Genomic DNA, 22538 nt, shown 5'->3' with positions numbered 1-22538 from the left:
AACAATAGGAGTTAAACTGAACTCTTCACTGCTGGACTGAACTGCCAAAGTGTCAGTAAGCAGATATCATTTTAACATGATCAGCAATCTGAAATGCATACAAACTACTACTGATCACATCACAGATTAACATGAAGGAACCATGAACTCTGCATCTCTGGTCAATGTAATGTAGTAAACCCTTCTTTTGCCACCTAGTGGACATATGAGGCAGCACAACTAAAATACAGAGGAGCAAACACATTAATGCTGCTTTGTAATAACTACTATGCAAGACAATACAACTGAGAAATACACTGATCTTTTTTTGTACAGGGTTATTTTTATTTCCTATCAAACAGTCGAGATTGAAAGCATTCGATGAAAAGGGTTGATGCGCTCACTGTTAGTCATTCCAGGAAAAGAAATTAATTAAAGACTACAACAAGGAAAGAAAGAGAAGCTGGTCCTAATGATGCCTTAACATTAGTTTCCCCTGGTAACAGCACTTTACTCTTGTACCTGAAAAACGTAACACTTTATCTAACCACTAATCTTGATTTATAATCTCTGCAATATATAGATTCAGATTTGTATATACAGTGATCCTTACCCTACCAAAATACCCAGCATTCTCCATTAGAGCAAGGAAGCACAAGTAACAGGTTCTTTTACAATATACATTCATTAATTTGATACAATATAAATCGGCCTATGCAACTCTGCATACAGTACAATATATTTAAAACAGCTGAGAAATATTTACTTGGAATCACATGGTCATTCTCAAGAAAACAGTTCTTGAAATTACTCAAAGAGAAGAGAAAATGACTAATAAAAAGGCAGAAGAAACTGAATGACAGCATTATTTTGTATAACGAGAGGACTGCTGGCACCGTGTACAGGACTCATGTCTCTAAAACATGGTTGAATGTCTAGAGGGAAAGTCTTCAGTGGACAGGTAGAGTTTAATACTTTGATAGCACACTTCCTGAAAATTGAAAATGAACCATCCTTTGAGAATGAATACTGAAATGTTTGAATGACTCTCCCACTCTTCTACACCGCTCGCTCTCTCTCTCTCTCTCTCTCTCTCACACACACACACACACACACACACACACACACACACACACAAATTAAGTTGGAATGTTCAACTTAAAAGGTAAAACACAGCAGAGTATAATTGGCAACCAGTCATTGTGTGTTTTGGTCAGGTGAGAGGCAAATCTTCATTGTGATCATTGTATTACAACATCACAGGATTAATTAAGGAAAAATGAACAGCAAGAAAACACACACACACACACACCTGACTTGGTCTGTTGCCTCAAACCATGGAATGGATTGTGGATTAATGAAAGAACATTATGGCACAGAGGGAGGGATATTGGCGAACTCACATTACCAAACAAAACAAATGACATGGATTTACACAGAGGCGTCCTGCTCTGAGGAAACATGAGGTGAAAGATGAAGACACTGCATCTCTGAAGCTCACAGAAACTAATCCTATCTTGATGATAATTGTTATCCTTACGGAAGAAATACTGCCTTATTAAGAACTTGCATCAGTTCTTCACCAGTTATCATTAAGCACACACACACACACACACACACACACCGTTTGTGAGTACTTGTACTTGGTTGGACAAAAGTGGTCACAACACATCCCTGGTATTTTGGCATGTTTTTTTTTGTTTACAGCTAGTGTTCTATCGTTTTGATTTAGGCACCAAACATCATTGCACTTTAATGTTTACAAAATAAAAATGAACAGCAAAAGAAAACACAAAACTAAAATCTGTATGTATGTGATGATCAGTGTGAGTGACCAGCACCAACATGGCGGCCTTCAGGGGCTGGAGATGTTTTCGGACGTACCGGACGTACTTATGTCCTTTAGGACAAGTGAAGTAGAGCAGCTAAACAAAGAAAGTGGATGGACCTCTCTCACTCGCATCATTACTTACACACACACGCACACATACTCTCTGTCTGTCTGTCTCTCTCTCTCTCTCACACACACACACACACACACACACACACACACACACACACACACACACACACACACACACACACACACACACACACACACACACACACACACACACGGTGGAAAGTGCTCATGGGAAGTCTACAATACAAGCACACTGCTGCAGGGCTGCTTGAGAGGAAATAAAACGGAACAAAAACGACGAAGGAGGCACATGCTGAGAACACACACGCACGAAGAACCGCTCATGGAACATGGAACTCAAACACAAGGCGAGAGAGTATGGCGGGTTTAACTTTGGCACCCATACACAGCCTATTAAAAGCGAACAGAGTGAAAACAGCGATTAGATGATTGGTTTTGGAGGAGCACGTCTCTGCTAAAAGCAGATTTAACCTGTTTTCGTTTCGTCCCGTGTGGCGTGTTTGGCGTGTGCTTGGAGCATCACGGCTGTGAGCGCGTCTGAGCAGTTCCTGGTAGTTCTGGGTCCTGGTCTGCTGTGAATGAGTGTGTTGGTGAGGCAGAAGCATCCAGGTGATGTCCGGCCCTCCGGAGAGGAGTCCTTAAAGAGATGGTGGTGTGGCAGGTAGGGGTGGGTGAGGAATAGGACATTGATGGATTACAAAGGACCAAAGACAAAGCTTAAGCCCTCAGACTGTGCAACTCCTGAAGGCATAAGTCCACTGCCTGCTCCCATAACAGAAATAAAATAAAAAAACGAACTAATTAACCCCTCTTACCTGGCTCAAATGCTACATTAATAGGGATAAAATACTGATTTATTTTCTTTCTAATCTCCTACGTTGTTTTTTTCTTTTAGAAAATATGATTTCACTTGATTCATTTAAAATCCTTTGAAGTGTCAGGGTAAGTGGGAGGTAACTGGGGGTAAGTGGGGGGTCACTGTGAGGCGTTTCAGCTTTGAGTCTCGTCCTTAGAGGCTCCCTCTTGCGTCTGGCTTGGACCTGTTTAGGGGAGTGAGGTGGGGTGGGGGGTGGGGTTGGTGAGATGGGGGAGGTCAAAGTGAGTTCTTTAGGACCTAATGCCAACATTTTTAAAGCTGCAGTTATTACTTGTTTAAAAGCAATGGAATGCTAATGTAACTTAAGTGTTACGTAGATGTACGTGTAGACAAAGGAAACATGGAGGAGCAATGTAAAAGTAAACTGTGAATATCTGAAGATCTACAAATGACATCCAGGGGGCGCCATGCAAATAGTACGCAGAGAGGAGTGCTAATGTTAAAACTGTTGCATGTACAGTACTTATATGTGAGGAGGTTCAGCATGTTTGTCCTGAAACAGCATCCCCATCCTCCCTAATTCATTTCAATAAAAAAAAAATGAAAAGCACCTCAGAAGTTTTGGAAAAGGCTATCTTGCATTCCTCTAGGTAGCGACATCCATTACATACAGTTTCTATCAATATCTCCAATCCAATTCTGACCGATACTCGGTACAAACCGCTCAAACACAGAACCTCAACGAACCACACGTGCAAGTAGCTGTCCCTCCAAGACAAGCACATGTTAGATGACTCATGGACGTTTGGCAGATGAGACATCCTTACCTTACTCTTTACATCCTGCGCGAGCCCAGAACAATATGACAACAATGCAAAACAAAATCAACCCGTGGGAAAATAAATAATATGAAATTCATGTGGCCTAGGATATGGACAAGCAAAATAATTCAAAATAATATAACACAATATAGAAGTAAATGAAAAGTGCCCAAATAAATGAAGTAATATCAAATGAACTTTTTGAAAGTATACATACATATACTTTTTAAATGCTGATTCCACACATTATTCTAATGAACTGTTGTAACTGTGTGTGTTTAATCTTGAGTATGACAAAAGCATTCAAGATCAGCTTTAAATATGTGAACTTCAAATAACATGCGACAGAGTAACCAGCATTAGAAAATACCTCATGCAGACTGTACTAACAGAAGTTCTCGATAGTTTCAAAGAATGAAAAGTGAACAGGAAAGTCTACAGGTGGCAGTAGAGGAGAGGAGAGAGGAGAGAGGAGAGAGGAGAGAGGAGAAAGAGAGGGAAAGGGAAGGAAAGGAAAGAAAAAAAAAAGAGAGAAAGGTCTTAGTTTAAAGCAGTCAGAAAAAACAGCACCGAGAGAGATATTCTTAAAAGAGGGAGATTCCAATCTGCGGTTGAAAACATGTAAGGGTTGGTAGGTCTTCAATAGAATACCAGTGGCTGAACAAGCCTGAACAAGCTCCTATAAAAAACGAAGAGTTTTCGTCAGAACATGTAGCAAGATTGCAGGCATCAACTTCCCCACTCTCTCTTACACCTACTCCAACAGAGTGGCAAAGAAGGCCGGTTCTTCTATTGTAGCTGACCCCAGCCATCCCCTGTCCTGCCAGTTTAAGCTATTCCCCTAAGGCCGTAGGTACTCCATAGCCAGATGCAGGTCCAATAGACTCAGAAACTCTTTTATCCCGACTTCCATTTCCATTTTAAACGGTCTGCCAGAACTGTTTTAACTATATTTATTTATTTATTAATTATTGTGTTTTAGATACTGAGGGTATTTTATGTTTTTATGTATTGTTGTGTGTCTTGTCCTTATGTCTGTCTGCTGGCTGTGCAAATAATTGCCCCTCGGGGACAATAAAGTTACCCTGACCTTGACCTATTTGGTGGAAACAATTGGCTTCATCTCAATTACACTTTCTCTGTGACAATCTTTGACATCTTATGCATAGCTAGCATATTATGGTGACACCTGCTAATATGAAAGAATGGCCATTTTATGACAAGTGATAGTTAGAGGTGCTGCAACAGACAGTGTCTCCACATTTATCGATCCCATTTACTCAAACTACAGTAGTATCCTAACAAAAATGCACATTATGCTGCATTATGTCAGTTTTGTTGATTTGACTTTAACACCTCTAAGGTGGATATAAACATAGCCTGACTTGCTAATCGTCTGTGGCAGTCTGGATTTTAATGAGGGAATATGGCATGAGTGCGAGTGCTGTTGGTAACAAACATCACACACCAAAATAATCAACATAGAACAGAAGAATAGAAATAGAGAAAAGGAAAATTTTAAAAAGACAACTGACTGAACAAGACAAATCTCCAGCTCATCTCTTCTATCGTACCACGAGAATAACTGACGCAGAAATACTGGGTGACTACCATCAGAGAACTGATACTACTAGCTCACAGTGATAAGGCCCTTTTGCACTGTAGGGACTTTTTGCAGTTCCTAGAACCCCTTTTTTTTCTGCAAATTCGGACAGCATGGAATTGGGGATTAAAGAGTTCCTCTGACCACAGTTCCTATAACTATTTTGGGGTTAGGGTCTTTTCACTGTCTAGGAACCATGACTGATGTGCATGCCAAGAAAGCGCCATTTTTAATATTGCGGTCAATATAATTCAGCTCCTGTTTAAATTTCCTTAAAATAAAACTTCATGAGAAGGCTGCAGAGACTGACTACTGTCACGCAACAAATGCCTTCTGGACAGATGAGAATTTTTTTTAATAACAATGCTGATTCTTTTTTTTTTTTAAATGCTCCTGATAATATGAGCTTCTAGTTTGTCAATAAACTTCAGTAGCTGGTAATTAAATAGCAATGCTGTCAGTTGGATTACTTTATGTTCATATAATAATTGGGCTACTAATGTGTGTCATCTCAGAGTTCCTACTGTGTCCGAATGCAAATACAAAAAAAGCCCTAGGAACTGTGTAGTTCTAGGGGTAGCCTCTCCATTTAGTAGTTAGTAGAACTGTGTTCTTAGAACTGTTGGGTCCGACTGTGCCTATACATGTAGGTAGAGGTGTCTGAAGTTAATGCTAGTTAGCCGAATGCACCAATAGATGTGTCTGAAGTTAATGCTAGTTAGCCGAATGCGCCTACAGATGTGCCTGAAGTTAATGCTAGTTAGCTGTTATATTCTCACAGATGGGAATATTTCTTAGATTGACATCTCCCCCTTTTACAACATCTCTGCCCCCTTTCCCCAAATTCTGCATCTGAAAATGAGCCATTTCCCAAACACAGATTAGCACCTGAATTAATTGTTATTAGGATATATTGCAGCTACTATCAAATAAAACAACCACCTGAATTGTGTAAAAAACTAGAATGACAGAAAAAGTTTACTTTTATTTTGTTTTACAAAATGAAAAAAGAAGATAAAGCAAAACACACACACACACACACACACACACACACACACACACACACACACACACACACACACACAGTGCTAAGGTGAAATGTACCTTGGGTAGTGTTCCTCTCATTCAGTAGCTTGGTCTGGCTGTTGGGTAAGATCTTAATCTCGGGGGGATCGGGACTCTGGCCGATGCGTGACGCCCTTAGGGCGTTCAGGTACTGCAGACGCGTCACCTGTGGGGGCGGGTGGCAGGGAGAAGAGATGCCGATGTCACAAGGTCAAACAGTCACAACATCATACAGACCTGTGTGGGTCCTTACTGTGAGGTCATTTATAGTATTTCTTTTCCAAAATAACTTTTTCAACAACTAACAAAACACCATTTACATTCAAACACACACAGACACACAATGCCACCATAAGAATTTCTGAATGCAGCCCTAAAAGCGGGCTAAGGTCATGACCTCTTAACCTCTTGACCTTACCCTGATGATCTGCAGGTCGGTGAGTGCGCGCACCGTGTAGTCGGGGCAGTAGCTGGAGGGGCTGGCGGCCTCACCCAGCTCAAACGGGTCCCGTGGAGAGCAGCGCTGGGTGGACACTGGAGACTGGGGCACTGGGGGCAGAGGAGAGCGGGCAGAGGGGGCATTACTCGGGGCAAATGGCCACAAGGTTAAAAAGGTGAGAACACTGCGTGGAAAGGTCACGATTCAGGGGCTAGAGACCTTCACTTTAACATGGTCATTTCTGTTATTGTTATTGAACTATTGTTAGTAAGTTTGCGGCGTCCTTTTTGGCTAGGAAATAAACCCCCTTGTCAAAGGCTTTTCCTGCTGGGTTCTGCTCTCTGATTGGCTAGTGCTCGTCACATTCACTCGTCGGTTTGTCAGAGGTAAGAATGCTGATCAAGTTGAGCCAAGTAAAGTTGGGTTTTGGCAGAATGCAGGTGGGAAAAAAAAAACAGTTAAAACTTCTGCTGTCCTTCCTACTGTTGTGTCTAATGCACCACCAGTGACAGCTGAAAGGTAGAAGCAGGCTATCTGACAAAAGCTCTGCCTGCTTTTAGATTACATTTAGATACATTCTAATTCAGTTCAGTTTAGTTTAATTTATTTAATTTAATTTATTGTCCCAAAGGGAAACTTGTTTCGCAGTCAGGTAAACATAAATCGCACAAAGATACACAGACACAAAATGGGGAAAAAAAGACACAGGTTAATATAAGTTAAGAAACTGTCTTATCTATCAATGTTTCTGACAGATGGTCATCAGAAAAATGTATGTGCAGTAAAGCAAAATTGTGCAAATTGAGCAGGCATATTGCACTCGGAATAAAAGAGTTTTCTGTCCTATTGGACTTCTAATTGAAAACAAAGTCACTGAACTGATGTTGTTGTTAACAGCCGCTGACGTGACAGTCAGTTCTCATGTTCCCATGGCGAGCTAGTTAACAAAAGGAACAATGCCCTCACACATGGAATGCAATGAGGCCTTCATGTTAATCTGTGGATCTGAAAAGTATACAAGGCAAGGCAAAACAGGCAAAAAAAGGATAAGGTATACTTCAAATGTGAAATTAAATACATATACACATGCATTTTAAAGCAACGGTTTGCAGGAACGTCTTTCTTTAAAATCTGAACTGACGCAAAATCCTCCATCAACAGTACAAGCTGCATCTAAACAAAGGGCTATTTATCACAAACACATGCATTCTCTTGGCTCACCTGAAGAGGGCGCTGTGAGTGCAGACACACCGTAGTAGGTGAAAGCTCCATTCTCAAACTTCAGGCCCTCTTTGCCAATTTCCACCTCAACCCGGCCCTTAACAACCATCAAACAGAGGACAAAACAGTGACTAATCAATACAAAAATGTTAAACCCAGCTTGGCAACTGATTTCCTTCCTTCCTGAAGTCCTCATATATTCATACCTATGCTCACAATGTTTGACTCTAGGCACTACAGAGCAAACAAATGATTAAAATGAATGATATTAGGACATCAAGATAGCATAATACTTGGGCTAACAGATATGAAACACAGTGAAAATACACAACCGTGTTAAATTGCTTAAATGTTATTATATTGCTGTAAGTCTGCTTAGATAAACACGTATGCCAAATTAATTAATGTAAATGTAAACATCAACTGAATGTGACTTCACATTGTAATAGACGTGTATTTACTACGGTGTACATATCAGGTGAATTCTAGAGCCAGGTTGTCTGTATAGACCCTTTGAACGACATAAACAAACATGAGCTAACGGTTACTTCGGGACAAACAAAAGTAAAAAAAAATGACTTTTTGTACAGCATTACGCTAAATATTTATTTTCATTTCAAAGTATCTGCTTTGGTTTTGAACATTTCAACCGGAAACCCTCATGCTTTAGCTAACATCATATGGTCCTACAGAACTTTCCCCAAAAATTCTACCTTCATGTCCAGTACATGGCTTGCATTTTCAAAGCAGTGTTCTGCACACTGAGCCAACTCAAAACACTGTGGCTAATAGCCTGATAATTAGCCACAGGCTATGTTACAAATCAGTATGGTTGCCACGGAAACATTAATGAGGATGGCGCCAGTTGGCAATGGCCCTTGTAATGTAACTGACATATGTACGTCACTTTGGATAAAAGCATCTGCTAAATGAATAAATGTAAATAGACAAAGGAAGGTTCTCCGCAGTTCTGCCGTTTGGCGAAGGAGAGGGACGCCGGTGCAGCTCAGATGTCTTCTTAATTTTTTATTTACTTAAAGGTGCAAAACATCATCGACTGATCAATGACAGTCAATGATGTTTTGCACCTTTAATAAAAAATTAAGAAGACATCTGAGCTACACCGGCGTCCCTCTCCTTCTCTTTGAATAAATATAAACATAGTTACACTGACTCGTGTTTACCTGCAGCAAGAGGATGAAGTAGTCCACAGGGTGGTTGCGGGTGTAGAGGTAGTGGTCAGGGCTCAGGCGGTTCGAGGGGTCGAAATGGACCTCCTGGTTAACGCTGGGGTGGCGCAGTAAGTGCAGCAGGACCTTCTCAGACATACGCAGCGGGCTGAAGTGCTCCACCTCTGCACACACCAGCGGTCTTTCAGTTAGCAGACTAGCAGTGCACATGCACAGGGTGACAGGCACACACACAGGCAGGCAGCTAGATACATTATTGTCCTTCTCTGAACAGTTTTGTAGAGACAGCACATCTCTCCCACTTTTACTCACACAACCAGGGATCTTGCAATTTCGCACACAGGGATATAAAAGGCAGGCAGACACACACACACACACACACAAGACAAACAAACACACACACCTCTGGAGAGGAATCGGTGTGTGGCGAGCAGCAGCTGTGGGGAGGTGCGGATCTTGGGCTCTCCTCCCTCTGGCGTCTTAAACAGGGAGAACTCCTCACTGAGGCTGCGTGGCTCCAGAGGAATCTCCAGAGGGGGCATCGGACGCTTCACCTTCAGCTCCACTGGGTATGTGAGTGTGTGTGTGTGTGTGTGTGTGTGTGTGTGTGTGTGTGTGTGTGTGTGTGCAGTCGAGAGAAAGAGAAAGACAGAGCGAGAGACAAAGAGAGAAATAAAGTGTGTTTGTATGAAAGAGAAAGAGTGAGAGAGAGACAAAGAAAGAGTATGAGTGGGAGTCAGAAAATTAGAAAATAGGAGAAAGAGTGTGTGTGTGTGTGTGTGTGGAGAAAGAGAGTGTTTGTGTGTGTGTGTGAGAGAAAGAGTGTTGTGTGTGTGTGGAGAAAGAGAGTGTTTATGTGTGTGTGTGAGAGAAAGAGAGTGTTGAGTGTGTGTGGAGAAAGAGTGTTTGTGTGTATGTGTAAGAGAGAGAGAGAGAGAGAGAGAGAGTGTTTGTGTGTGTGTGTGTGTGTGTGTGTGTGTGTGTGTGTGTGTGTGTGTGTGTGTGAGAGAGAGAGAGAGAGAGATTGTGTGTGTGTGGCAAGAGAAAAAATCAACAGAGAATAAGAACCTTGTCTGACTGGCAATAAAAAAAAATGTACTATGTGCTCCCTACCCAACCCTACCATGCATGTGTTACCATAAAAACATTTAAATAAACATGATGTAGCAAATGTGTGTGAGTGAAGACACAGAAGTTCCACAATGAAAGAATGAAAGATAAACAACTTCCATGCCTCCCCTGCATTTTCTCACACACATACAGCTTACTGTAGCCAACACACACACACACACAGCTTACTGTAGCCATCAGACTCGTCCAGGATCTCTGACTTGATGATCTCCTCAATAACGTCCTCCAGAGTGACCAGGCCCAGCACCTCATAAAAGGGGTCCCCCTCTCCTTCGTTGTTTACTTTCTGCACGATGGCCAAGTGAGAGTTTCCTGAGGGTGGAATGGCAACAGACATATTAAGCACACTGCTGCCTGTGCACAGTAACATTTCCCATCTGTAACAATATATTATCATTCAGTTATGCGTAACTTCAATCAAAGGTACCTTTCTTAAACTCCTCGAGCATGGCGTCCAGTTTAGTGTCATTGAAGACAAAATGCAGAGGGTGGTTGTAGAACTTGGTGATGGTGGTGATAGGGGTACAGTCGTCGGGGTCAACCAAGGCCAAGTCCTTCACGTACAGGATCTCGATGATGTTGGATCGCTCTTCCTCGTACACCGGCACCCGTGTGTAGCCGCTCTGCATGATTTCCGACATGGTACCGAAGTCCAGCACGGTAGTAGAAGGAAGCATGAAGCATTCTTTGAGCGGAGTAAGGATGTCCTCCACAGTTTTGGTTCGAAGAGCCCCGCGACTGAACTCATCTTTGACAAATTCATTGTATGGGTCGTTCACGTTCGTCCTGATCATCTCCATGATCTTCTCCCGCAAGCCGTACACGCTGATGTCGCGTCGGAGGGCCAGGTCCAGCAGAAGCCCGAGGGGGCACGAGAGTGGACATGTCACGATCATGCAAACCTGCGCAAGCCACGTCAGGCCCGGTGCGAGCTGGAACCCGTAACTGGAGCATATCACGTGCGGCAGCACTTCTGCTAACAGGAAGATGAGAATAGCGCTAGTAAACACCGCGGGCGCGATTGACCCCAGGGCCCGGTAGAACAGCACGCCGATAACGGAATGGCCCACAGAAGAAATAAACAAGAGCGAGCACAGCAGGAAGTTCCCTCTCCTGCGGACAGGCTCGAGGCGTTTCGCGGTTCGTTTCTCCTTCTCAGAACCACAACTGTGCAGCACATAAAGCTCAAGTGGGTCGAGCCACAACAAACTGATGTTGAGACTCCTAAGTATCGCACAAGCAGCTAGAATAAGTACTATTATTATCGCCACTCCCCACGCTGGAATGTAGTCAGGAGGCAACTGGGGGTCGGTCAGGATATGCAACCTGTCGGGAGCAGCTGATGCCCATTTGTGGCCTTGCAAAACGCACAAGTGATGATAAATCAGACTGGCATCCCCTTCCGCGGATGCAGCGGGGATGCTCTTTTCCGCCTGGACCGTTAGCACCCCACTATACTCCTCGTCCAGCCCAAATTCCCCGAAAACCTTGAACGCAGACGAGTTCCGTCGCCTCTCTTGCTCACAAGGATCCACTGCGTCTCCGACGGCACCTGCTTCCCCTCGCGCAGCTCCTGCGAAAGCGACCCACGGCCAAGTCCCATTTAGGTAGGTGCCGAACAATCTGAGCTTGAAACTAGACCCGTAAGGCGCCGAAATGATCCTCTCGCGCATAAACACCTGACCCTGGGGATCTTCCAGTCGGAGCCCCAAAATCTGCGGGGCTTGATGGCTGGACGCGCCGAACCCGAACCCGCAGAGGAACAATATCGTCAACAAGAAACGTAAGCCTGCAGAGCCGACCACCATATTGGAATTGGGCAGCTCGGTTATGTGTCAGTCACGTGACACTGCTCAGCCTTGCAACCACCCACCTACTTTTGGTTAACAAACCAAACAAAAGTTCGCAGTAAACTGGCATGCCGTTATCGCCATGTTGGATCTAAAATGGCACGAACGCACCGGAAAGCACAGAGCATCTTTCTGCTATAAAGATGTTTTTGAGCCACAATGGTTTCAGATTCCGTGCAACCGGAACAACTCATCATCACGTACTGACCAATTGGATTGTGTTGTTGTCGAAAAGCCAATGAGAGAAGGTAAAGCCAAGCGACAAGCCTAAAGTTACCAGCAACGTCGACAGACAAACAACTCTGTTGATTGTCATCAATATTTAAAGGAATGACATTTAGGCCCACGAGTTGGTGCTGGTTAGTCTGTGAATGATCAGAAGTAGGAAACATTTCGCTACAAGTTACACATACAGCTAACTGCTAAATAAGTGATAAATTACGTAAGCATTGTAAGCTAGTCTGTAGGCCGCTGGATCGGTTTCCGAATTAAACTACCCGACTAGGCTATTTGAATTGGGATAATTGATTGATAACTGACAATTGACTAACAGTAATTAATTGAATTAATGCATTAAATAACTTATCAAATGCATTCTGGATAGTCCTGATGTTCCTGGAACGATTGTAAGATAGACATCTTGGCCTGGCCACTAATAGTTTCTCGCTGTCTATTTTTTTTTCAATTGCTGAAATTGATATGCACTTCAGAAGTTGCTATGCCCTCATATAGGAGTTTGAAAACTAGCCTAGCCTAAATGAAGTCCCTTAGTGCTCCAGCAAGCTATAGGCAATACCACAAAGCAACTAGTAAAGAAGCAGACAACAATGTCTGATCCTGTACATGTGGATCCCATTCAACTCGTTGTATTAAAAACATCCATTTGTGAAAACCTGGACAAAAATATTGCTGGCTGGTCGTGGACAGATCATTGATGTAATAACTTCACATGTATGGCATTTTGGATGTATCAGAAGATTAAAATGTCCCACTTGAATCATCTCACCAATTTAAAAGTGGTCTCAATGAGACTCTATCTTGTGTAAAGAGTATGACTGGTCAGCCACTGCTGTCCCCTGCCACTAATACACAGCCATCTCAAGGCTCCTCATCCAATACACTACCATTGCCCCATCTCAAGGACATCTCTGATAAGCGCAAAACCTGGAGGGGATTCAGACCTGCTACACTGTAACAAAAATTACTGTATTACTGTCTATTACTGTAGAATGGAGCTGGTCTAGTGTGAATAGGCTTTCTGTCTGTGTTTCTGATATCATTACTTCTTAAAACACAATGTCGCAGTCTCCATTACGGGCGGCTAAATATGCTTGGGCACGAAGGTCCCAAGGACTGTGAGGAGCCATGCAGGGTTTGTTAGTGCTGGCCAATGTTTCCCCCAACGACCGTCAAACAACAATTCTAAGAATCATTCCTCACTCTGTGACAAGTTAAACTTAGTGTTGATTTCAAACTGAGATTTTGTACCCACAGTACAATACATATAGGAGGAACACAAGTAAAAAGGATGACAGCAGTTCGATCTCCATAGAGAAATATATCTCAGATTTATTGTCCCTCATTGTCAGAACTCATTAAGTAGTCTTTTATTTATATATATATATATATATATATATATATATATATATATATATATATATATATATATATATATATATATATATAATATAAAATAAAAACAGTATGTACACTTTCCTTTCAGTTGAACACTTGTACACCTACAGTACATCTGCTTGCCGAAACATCCTTAACAGTTACTAGAACAAGGAAAACTCAATATTGCTGCTTGCAATACATCAACACAGTGATTCTCATACTCTAACAACCAAACACTTCAAATCCACCATTAAGGAAATGGTCCATACCTAAAAACAAAAGACAAAAACAATAAATAAAACAAAAACCTGGAGAAAAGAACATGTTTTTGAATATTGCATCAGTCCTTACAATAGACAGATAAAACTTTGTCATTGTGGTTCACCCCATGTTTTTCCCAGTCAATAACAAAACGGTGTGGATGTGTTTGTTTGTAATCCCTGCTTCAAACCACAGATGAGAGTCAATGGAAGACTAGAATGCTGTGGTTGAGAAGCAGGAGCATGGAGTCCAGGAACGACGATATGGTCTAGTGCCCTCCGGTTCACCATCACTGCTCTGTAGATGAAGACTCAAGATAACTGGCCTGAAAAACATTAACTGGCCTGAAAAACATTAACTGGCCAAATTCTGGGCCAGTGGAAAAAAAGGCCCCATCGCCTGCTGAGTTTTGAAACCCTTCTCTCCCCACCTCCCTGCCGTTTCAGTCTCAGGGGGGCATACTCTGCCTAACTCAAGCTGAAAGGGTCAAAAGGTTTTGGAAGATCTCTAAGCTGCTTATTACCAAATTTGGACCGGAGGTGGACCGCCGTCCAGCAGCCGAGAAGAATTTCATTAATTCAGATCAGAGTAAGAGTAACACCCCCCCCCGAGGAGAGGGTAGGGGACCGAGGGGGGTGGGTATGCATGCACAGGTTTCCCTGGGGGAGGAGATTGGAACTATTTGAATTGTGGGGAACAAAAGTAAAGTGCAAAAGCCTTTGGCCAACGTGGTCTGACTAACCACTTCCATGTGGTTACTGATTCAAACGCAGTGTTTCTGTAACTTTGGTCATGTTAACACAAGCTCAACATTTTCAGCGGAAAATGTCACTGATCCTTCCCAATGTGCTGGCCCCCCAGGTTTGCTGACCAAAACAAAGTGAACTCTGAAGGGAAAGACACGACTAGCGGCATTGTGTGAGTCTATTCGGTACAACTTATTCAGAAAAACATCCAACTTTCTATATTGCTTCTCTTTTACAGAGCCCTTGGAAAGGCAACAACAACCTTCTAGAACATCTCTAGAACCAAATTCCACTAATTGACAATTTAAAATGCTACAAAGACAAATAAATAAGTCAATAGTGACATAAAATAATAATAATTAAAAAAAACAACATTGTATGCCTTGCAAAAGTATATTCCATTGGCTGAATTTTTTTAAACTCTTGAACAATTATGAATGGAAGAACTTTTTTTTTACATGGGAACGATCCCAAACAACCAGGCATGCACAACACTACTTAGCTTATTTAAACATACAATTTGAACAGAACACTTGAGATGATTTGCTACAAAAATAAAACTGAAGGACTGAGAACAAGTGTATGACGGTGCCTAAATATAATAACCATAGATTTCCTCAGGTATGTCAGTGGAGAGGACTGGCCGACTATCATGCTGAAGGGACGTTCAACATGGCCAGGCAGGCAAAGGTCTCTATGCTACATGTACTTAAAGGAAGCCTGACCTCCCTTGTGAGGGAACCTCTATTTAAATCCAGGTCCGCTGTGCCGTCGCCGCTGCTGAGAGGACCTGGCAAGACCTGTGGAGCACGTAAAAAGGGTAACGACGGGGCAGCTGAGGTGATCACGTAGAGCGCTGAGGAGATCTGGGACAGTAGCGGACAGTGGTAGTAGTCTCAGAGTTCTTTTTTTTTTTTTTTTTCTGTTCACAGTGAAGTTTGTGTGTCACAGCGCGCACCACCAAAGCCACAGTTGTTGACCAGTTCTGGAATGTTCTCTCCCACACGGCCATCCGTGTTCCTCTCGGAGGGAGGCCGCAAAACACGGATGGCGTGTTTTTCTCAGAGAGTTGTCAGTCAAAAATAAATAAAATAAATAAACAAATAAGCAAACACACTCACACACACACACACACACACACACTTCTAGAGAGATCAGTAAAGAAGGTAGTGCTTTGTCAGAGTTCTGCTACAGGTAGATTTGGACAATGGATTAGATTGGTCTTGGTATAGTGACTGCAGAAGAGGTTGTTATCCAGTGACCCTTCCCTCAGTCTCAACTGAACACTCAAACACAAACAAACAAAAAACCCGAATGGAAATGATGTCAAACAGTTAAAGTAACAGTAAAACGTAGAATTATAAAACATACTGAAAGGATGCCCAACAAATAAAATCACTTATGTACAAATTAATTTAGGCAAAATAAATATATTGTAACTCTAAATAAATATTTTGTAGGTATACTTGAATAAATTATACTTCAAATCTGTAGCATAAAAGTTGGTATTTGAAGCCAAAGAGCAGCAACAGCTGCATGACCTTTCACCTCCTAAATCACTTCCTGGGGCATGGAACCAGGAAGTAAGGCTCATCCAGTGAGGTCAAACACACTAATGTACAGTCCATCAGAGCACCATTTCAAATGATGTCTCAGATTTCCTTATATTACATTACACATACACCCGTCACCCACTTTGGAAGGAGAAAATAATTACGGGGAAATACATACTTCATAAAGCAATGGACAATTCAATTTAGACTCTCGGAGACTTGGATTTTGTTTTTGTGCAGACTCTTTTGAGTGGTCAAAATCCCCCACTCCTGTCAGCTAGTAGGGGTCACACATTTTAAACCCCCTCGCCTGTTTAGAGAACACACAAGACGTGTGAGTGGCCCATGAAATTGAGGTTCATCAAAGTGCATAAGAACTTAAAATATATGAATCTCTACTTCCACATGGGTGCAGTGTTTTACATGTTTTTTGCATGCCACACACACACACACACACACACACACACACACACACACACACACACACATTTACCTGACCGTTGGGAAAATAAGAGGTATATATATATATATATATACAGTGTGTATAGCCAACCCAGTGTGCACCATCTGGGTCAGCTACGAGGCCATTTCTCAAGCAGGCCATTCCAGTGAAATGATCATTCCTTGGGCGTGAGGCTGGGCTCCACAGCGCCCCCTCTTGGCTGGACCTGCAGCCACACACACACACAACTATTTTTCTAGTCCAGCTCCAGCTGTCATCTCCGCAGGACACAGACATAGAAAAGAGTGAGGGAGGTATGGAAAAAAGAGACTGAAAGAGGCTGAAGAGGAAAATGAGAAGAAGAAGAAGGGGGCTGACACACTGTCCTCTTCAGAAATGGGATGCAATTCCAGTTGAAACTTCAGTAGTAGGTTGTCTCCATCTTGTGTACACTCTCTCTATGTAGTGCCCACTAACTGCATATGTGTGTCAGTCTTCAGATACGCAAGTGTCCACCAAATCTACTCAGTGTTTACAAACATCATGTCATGTACTCTAGCTCCACCTAGTGGCTATAGGATGAGATGGGGGAGGATGCATGTTTCCTTATCAAAATTTGATTGTGTGTATGTGTGTGTGTGTGTGTGTGTGTGTGTGTGTGTGTGTGTAAGTTTATGTGTATGTGTTTGTTAGTATGTTTCTAAGACTATGTGCCACTGTAGAACATAAATACAAAGGGTATATGTGTGTGTGCGTGTGTGTATGTTGGTTATCTTTGGATCCTCCTTCCCACCCCGTGTGGCCTGTGTCAGATGGTGCTCTCGGTGTGTGCGTGTGTGAGGTGGCGGCAGAGTGGGTGAGGCAGCTGCGGAGAGTGTGTCGCCTGCGTGCTGCTCGGTCCGTGGCTGTGGCGCCGTCCAGCCATGCAGTTCTGGTTGGAGTTCTGGTTGGAGTTCTGGTTCTGGGCCTGCTGACTGCTGTTCAGCAGCGTGCTCGCCTCGTCCAGGCTGTCGCCACGACGACCTATGGAACCACGGCTCCCAGCTCCGGTCCCCGTCGTCATGGTGATGACGGTGCTGGGGTTGCTGGGTTTGCTGTTGGTGGTCGTCGGGGCGGCAGCAGCGGAGCTGATGGTCTTGATGGTTGCCGTGGAGGCGGTGCTGGTCTTGATGCTAGCCGTGGAGGCGGTGCTGGTCTTGGCAGCGGTGGAGGAGGGGGAGCTGTTGAAGGTGATCTTGGAGGCAGGTGGGGTTGGGGGTGGCAGGGGTGTTTGGGGGGTGTGGGTAGTCCAGCGACCGCAGAGCATGGGTGCTCTCTGGGGACTGAGGGGTGCTGTCCAGCCTGGATGCCAGCAGGCCGTTCTGGTACTGGGCGCGGGTCACCTGGGACGTACAGAGTGAAAGAGTGAGTGAGAAACAGTGTCGCCATGGAGACAACGCAGTCCTGGGCTTTGAGCTTGCGCTCTTGTGTGCGTTGACCTTACAGTTTGAGTTTCACTAATGGCAGTTAGCCAACATGGGGTCCTGCTTTAAAGGTTGTATCAGCGATTTCAGGCCCAAACATAAATGATCACATTCATCTAATCTTTCCTGACGATCCGCTAGCTGCCTGCCCCATAAGCAGGCCGTCAAAAAAACGTGTCTCTGTAGGCAGCCTAGGCTCCGAGATCTGAACACAACAACAACTGCTACCAACAAGGGTTGGCAACCCACTCAAAGGCAAAATAAAGTGTTTCAACCAATAACCGACGAGATGCGCGTTTAGGAGAGTTTTAACTGCACGGGAGGGAGGGGGAGGGAGTACCAAGCTAGCTCTCTGTTTTGTTTGAACGTCAACAGAAGTGACGTATCCCCGCTATCGCTGATACAACCTTTAATTCACACACCTATCTCCCTCAACCTGCACAAAAAACACAGGTGTGTTTACACCTAGTGTGCTTATACGTATACTTGACTAGTCCAGGTGTGTGCTTACCAGTACCTGAATAAACCAGGTGTGTGTGTGTTTGCGTGTGCGGGGGCTCCTACCTTGACGAGCTGCACGTCGCTGAGGATGCGGACACTGAAGTCGGGGGTGTACTGCGGGCAGGGGGCGTTGTTGAGCTGCGTGTTGCTGCCACTGACCGACATGGAATCCACTCGCTCCGTGCAGCTCAGAGACGCCGAGCGGTTCAGACCACTCAGATGGGATGGGCTGCGGAACTCTGGAACCACACACACACATGCACACGTACACACACACACAAACATGTAAGTGCCTCTTCACAGCTTTACTGGCCATGTGTAAAACTTGAAGCCCCCCCCCATGCAAAAACACACACAAAAACACACACACACACAGCACTCATAATTCATAACACATAAAAACAGGTACACAGACTTACACATACACAAGGGTACATTCACATATTTGCACACACAAATAACCACACACATAAAATTGCAGTAAGCTGACGTGTACATTCATATGGTCTAATGGTGAACGGAATGGTAGATCAACCATATGCACAATGAGACAGGTGATAGGATGAGTGAGCATGGACCAGAGCAGCGAAACAGGTGACCTCCATGGCAGCTACAGTAACTTTGACACGGATCCGGCATTGATCAGGCCCCGATCTGGGGTGCGTTTCCCAAAACCATAGTTGCTAACTTAGTTAGCATGAAGTTAGAAACTTTGTTGGTTGCTAACAGGTTAGCAACTATGGTTCTGGGAAACGCACCCCTGGTCCAGACACGGCACCGATCAAGCCTCGATCTGGCCAGAGTTAGTGGCTCTCGGAGGAGAGAGGCGTGAGCATGAGGGCGTGAGTCATAATGCGGGGACAAAGCAGGAAGCACTGAAGCACTTCCAAAAAAACAAAGCTGTGTGTTCATCAGCCACTGATGATTCATCAGGCCAACATGGAGAGAGTGGGCAGTTTGACCAAAGATCACACCGGGGCGCTCTCCACACACACACACACACACACAAACACAAACACACAAACACACAAACACAATCGGCAGGACCTGGAGTGAAATTTTGCCAGCGAGCCAATTGCGGCCTGATCGTCAGTCTGTTGCTGAACGTCAACAAACAAATGCAGCGTCGGGCAGCCGCCAGCCTTGGGCAGCCTCCTGGGCTCGTCCGCAGTGTCAAATACCCAAACATGCCGTGGCGTGTACCCATGCCAACGCCAGCCCCAGTGCCGTAAATATCTTCCACACTGTCATGCCAGGCCAAGCAGGAGAGTCAAAGAGCGCAGGGTTAGTTGGCAGCGAGGGCAGTCCGAGATGCTGCACGAGCTCATCTCAACCCATGCCCGTCTGGCGTCGTCAGGCAGGGAGCCCAAAGCAGGGATCGAGTCGGCATTCGAACTCCGTACACGGAGCTGGCGTTCATAACAAGACGCTGTGATCTTTGGGTTTTCACACTTTTGGGTTGATAGTTTCTGTAAAAAACTCACAGAGGCGCAGCCATTGTGTCCCAACATGCATGGCGTTGGGCTGAGTTGGGTTGCTAAGCAAGGACTGGTTTGGTTTCTATGAGCATGATGCTGTCTGTGCTCAGGAGGGTCCATGCTGCAGCTTCTGCTGCGGACGTGGAGGGGGGGGGGGGGTCAGTCTGTGAGAGTGCAAAAATAAACATGATTGGAGCGTTTTAAAGGTGGGGGTAGGGGCCAGGGGCATGAGGTGGGGTAGGGGGCAGGGTATTGGAGGTCTCTAGCATCCAGGCCTCGAAATCTAACGCTGAGCCCTGGCCAGCAAACTTGTCCTTCCTTTCCCTCTGCCAGTTCTCAAGGGCCACCTTACACTCACGCACACACACACACACAAAAACACACACACCTCCCTCTGCCAGTTCTCAAGTGCCACCTTACACTCACGCACACACACACACACAAACACACCTTCCTCTGCCAGTTCTCAAGTGCCAGCTTACACACACACACACACATACACCTCTCCCTCTACCTGTTTTCAAGAACCACCTTACTCTGAACACACACACACATACACACACACACACATTTGAGACGTAATGCTGGCTCAACCTTAATGAATTAGTAACGCGGTGAAGATACCACATGTCAGCAGCAGCAAAAGAGTCCTGATCATGGTGCAGCAACACACACATACACACTCGTCTACACACACTCAGCCATATAAACACACACATACACACACACTCACCTACACACACTCAGCCATATACACACACACACACATACACGCTCACCTACACACACTCAGCCATATACACACACACACACATACACACTCACCTACACACACTCAGCCATATACACACACATACACACTCACCTACACACACTCAGCCATATACACACACATACACACTCACCTACACACACTCAGCCATATACACACACACATACACACTCTCAGACATATACACACACATAAACACTCACCTACACACACTCAGCCAAACACAAACTCAGCCATATACATACACCCTCACCTACATACACACAGCTAAACACCCTCACCTACACACACTCAGCCATATACACAAACATACACACTCAGCTACATATATACAGCCAAACACACTCACCTACACACACTCAGCCACACACACACTCATACACTCTCACCTACACACACACAGCCATTCACACATACACAGCCATAGACATTCAACCACACACACAACCATAGACACTCGACCACACACAAAAGCATACATACTCACCTACAGAAACACAGCCATGCACACACATACACAGACATACACACTCAGCCATACACACAGACATACACACTCAGCCATAACACACTCGACCACACACACATGCTTCACTCCCTGCAGTGGTCTAGGAGCTGCAGCCTGTTCTGACCAGGGCTCTAGGGCGTGTGTATGGATGAATGGACTGAAGCTAGTGATTTCAGAGAGGAAGTGAATGAATGGTGTTTGTTGTTATGGTTACTGTCATTATTGGTGGTGTTGACATGGCTACTGTACTCCCCTCCTTCCCTCCCTCCTCCCATCCCAAGGGGTTAGGCGTGCGGGGTGGCACAGGTGCCCCAGGTGAGTTCCCCCCCACCCGGCCCCTGGACCCCCGGACAGGGCATTTACCTGGGAAGCGCGTGAACAGAGAGAGAAAGAGAAGAGAGAGGCGGCTTGCCCGAGGTGCCACCCCGGGAGGAGAGAGGGGGTCACGGCTGGGGGTCGAGGGCAGGTAGATAGGCAGAGTAGGGGGGTAGAGGAAGGTAGAGTCAGACAGCTATATATATTAAAAATATCAGTGAATCCTGTCAAACACAAAAATTGTATGTACGTAGATTTTTTTAAATCACTGAATCCTGTCAAACACAAAAAAGTATGTATATTTTAAAAATCAATGAATCCTGTCGAACACTAATATTTTATGTATGTATATATATTATTTGTTTTAAACCACTGAATCCTGTTAAACAAAAAATGTAAAAACTGTTTTGTGAAAATCAACTCAACTACCCACAGTGTCATTGTGCCACAAAAGAGGTAGAATAGCTGGAAGTACAACGTGGCATGTGTGTTGTGTACATTAATACAGAGATGCACACAGACGTGGACAATACAGTGACAACAAAATGCTAAGCACAGAGTAACAGATGATCTTAACATCACGTGTACACCACGAGGGACCTCAGACAGAGAATACAATAACAGAACAGACACCTAAAGAGACAGAGGGGAAAAAGACAGAGAGGAGAGAAAGGGAGAAAGAGAAACAGAGAGAGAGAGAGAGAGAGATCCTGCATTGTTCCAAGAGAGGCACTGCACAGTAATCCCACTAGGTGTCACTGCACTGCTCTATGCTTGCCTGACACTAATCCCAGCACTATGAATGACATAACATGCCTAAAACGGACCTCACATTGTACACG

The 22538-nt window shown here is 44.3% G+C and overlaps 2 protein-coding genes across 6 annotated transcripts in view; both read right to left on the bottom strand.

Annotated features, from left to right (window-relative positions):
- Positions 1 to 302: 302 nt before the first annotated feature.
- LOC125304463 (metal transporter CNNM3) lies at positions 303 to 12007 on the bottom strand. Of its 5 annotated transcripts, XM_048258764.1 has the most exons (10): positions 10618 to 12007; positions 10359 to 10502; positions 9463 to 9624; positions 9054 to 9223; positions 7870 to 7966; positions 6628 to 6758; positions 6249 to 6375; positions 3912 to 3976; positions 3548 to 3562; positions 303 to 2943 (listed from the first exon to the last, which is right to left on the bottom strand). In XM_048258764.1, the coding sequence occupies exons 1-8, from the start codon at positions 11996 to 11998 to the stop codon at positions 3927 to 3929; spliced, it is 2262 nt and encodes a 753-aa protein (XP_048114721.1). In that variant the 5' UTR covers positions 11999 to 12007; the 3' UTR covers positions 303 to 2943; positions 3548 to 3562; positions 3912 to 3926. The 5 variants fall into 5 exon arrangements, with proteins under 5 accessions (XP_048114721.1, XP_048114719.1, XP_048114718.1 ...); XM_048258762.1 differs by lacking the exon at positions 3548 to 3562; XM_048258761.1 differs by lacking the exons at positions 3548 to 3562; positions 3912 to 3976.
- Positions 12008 to 17265: 5258 nt separating this feature from the next.
- LOC125304694 (metal transporter CNNM4) overlaps positions 17266 to 22538 on the bottom strand; it is a 30137-nt gene continuing 24864 nt past the window's right edge. Inside the window, exons 6-7 of the mRNA XM_048259159.1 lie at positions 18687 to 18862; positions 17266 to 18041 (exon numbers count right to left, since the gene is read on the bottom strand). Of these exons, the coding sequence (XP_048115116.1) occupies positions 17832 to 18041; positions 18687 to 18862 (386 nt within the window). The 3' untranslated portion in view covers positions 17266 to 17831. The remainder of the gene's footprint in view (positions 18042 to 18686; positions 18863 to 22538) is intronic.

The sequence above is a fragment of the Alosa alosa genome, chromosome 12, assembly GCF_017589495.1.
Source record: "Alosa alosa isolate M-15738 ecotype Scorff River chromosome 12, AALO_Geno_1.1, whole genome shotgun sequence".
NCBI lineage: Eukaryota > Metazoa > Chordata > Actinopteri > Clupeiformes > Clupeidae > Alosa > Alosa alosa.
Note: the sequence above shows the minus strand (reverse complement) of the source record. Positions and strands in the feature narration are given on the sequence as shown.